A 1,820-nucleotide genomic window follows, 5' to 3' on the forward strand; every position below is an offset into this window, starting at 1 on the left:
ATATATATATGTATGTATGTATGTATATATTTACATACACACACACCATCGCTAGGAGTGGCCTTCACTTCATCTTATTTCACTACCGTTCAATCTCACTAAAATGTTGCCTTTCTTTCATCCTACCGCCTTCATCGCTCACCTCACGCAACACACACACACACACACACACACACACACACACACACCAATTCTTACATGGTTTCTTCCTCGCTTTATCATTACTCTTTCCCAACATGTCTTCATTTGTTAGTTTCTGACCAAGGCGAATAAAACTTCTCTGATTTCTCAGGCATAGTGTAAGAACTAGAAATATATGATTTATTACTCCTCACATCAAATCACAGAACAACAATGTATATATTACTATTTACATGTTTATGTAGAGTTTACACATTCTATATTTAATATATCATATCTGTAGGTATATATATGAAGATTGCGTCAATGTACTTTGCAGTGTTGAAAAGCAATAACGCAAAACATCCAGTTATGCATAACTTAAGAAATTCTTAATAAACTGTAGTTCCTCACAGCATTTTCTAATGTAATATAGCAGATGTCAGCGAGCTAACAGAAGCGTTACCACAACAGACAACATCCTGAGAAGTATTTCTTCCGGATTTACGTTCTAGGTTCAAATGTCACCTATCATCCTTTTGGGGCCGATTAAATAAAACACCAGTAGAGCATTGGAGTCGATGTAGTCGACGGAATCGACGTAATTTACTATCCCCCTCCCCCACAATTTCAGGCTTTGTGCCTATAGAAGAAAGGATTATCATTTGGTAATTTGTGAGGTGAATTACGTTTCCTAAAAAATTTCTACCGTAACTGTAGACGTTTGATTTTATTTTTCGTGTTTAAATGCATTTTATATCTATCTATCTATCTATCTATCTATCTATCTATCTATCTATCTATCTATCTATCTATCTATCTCTTTTCAAGGAATGTTCTGGGCAGAATGTAAACAACTTTGGGATGAAGGAGTTAAAGAATATTTTGCCCAAATGTGGAATTATATGGACATCACCATGTTAGCGCTCTACACTGCATCATATACCATAGAATCTATTGTTTCAATAAAATCTAGTAGTTACAATGACACCAGCAGCTCAGAATTCTCAGGTAAGTCTACTGACCTATTTACCTTCTACCTCCTGTTGTATATAAATATATTGCTGACGTCCTCTCATGTTTGTGATTTGTGTTGTTTTTCAGCGCCATTACAATTCAAAGCACTGTATATTCTTACAATTTCACGTAACAATTCGTGGAAAGCCGAATGAATCGACTGCGTGACTTATTCTATTCTATCGGTCCCTTTTGCCGAACCGTTAGTTTACGGGAGCGTAAACACACCAACACCGGACAAGCATAAACACACATAATATTCTTTTACCCTTTCACTTTTATCCGTTATTTAACTGCGGCCATGCTGGAGCACTGCCTTTAGTCGAACAAATCGACCCCCAGAATTTATTCTTTGTAAGCCTAGTACCTATTCTATCGTTTCTCTGTTGTCGAACCGCTAAGTTACGGAGAAATAAACACACCAACCTCGCCTGTCAAGCAATGATGAGGGGACAAACACAGATACATAAGTACATAAATATATATATAGGATTCTGTCACCGTCCGCCTACCAAGTTCACTCATAATGCTTTGGTCGAGGCTATGGTAGAAGACACATGACCAAAGTGCCATGCAGTGGGACTGAACGTGGAACCATGTGGTTCAGAAGTAACCTTTTTACCAAACAGCCACTTCTGCGCCTATATATATGTATATATATATATATAAATATATATATATAT

General features: G+C 36.8%; 1 protein-coding gene across 1 annotated transcript in view; it reads left to right on the plus strand.

Annotated features, from left to right (window-relative positions):
• Positions 1 to 1,820, plus strand: part of LOC106880764 (short transient receptor potential channel 6) — a 71,212-nt gene that overhangs the window by 49,386 nt on the left and 20,006 nt on the right. The window contains exon 7 of the mRNA XM_052973437.1: positions 952 to 1,131. Within this exon, the coding sequence (XP_052829397.1) occupies positions 952 to 1,131 (180 nt within the window). The remainder of the gene's footprint in view (positions 1 to 951; positions 1,132 to 1,820) is intronic.

This window comes from Octopus bimaculoides, chromosome 15 (assembly GCF_001194135.2).
Source record: "Octopus bimaculoides isolate UCB-OBI-ISO-001 chromosome 15, ASM119413v2, whole genome shotgun sequence".
Taxonomy (NCBI): Eukaryota; Metazoa; Mollusca; class Cephalopoda; order Octopoda; family Octopodidae; genus Octopus; species Octopus bimaculoides.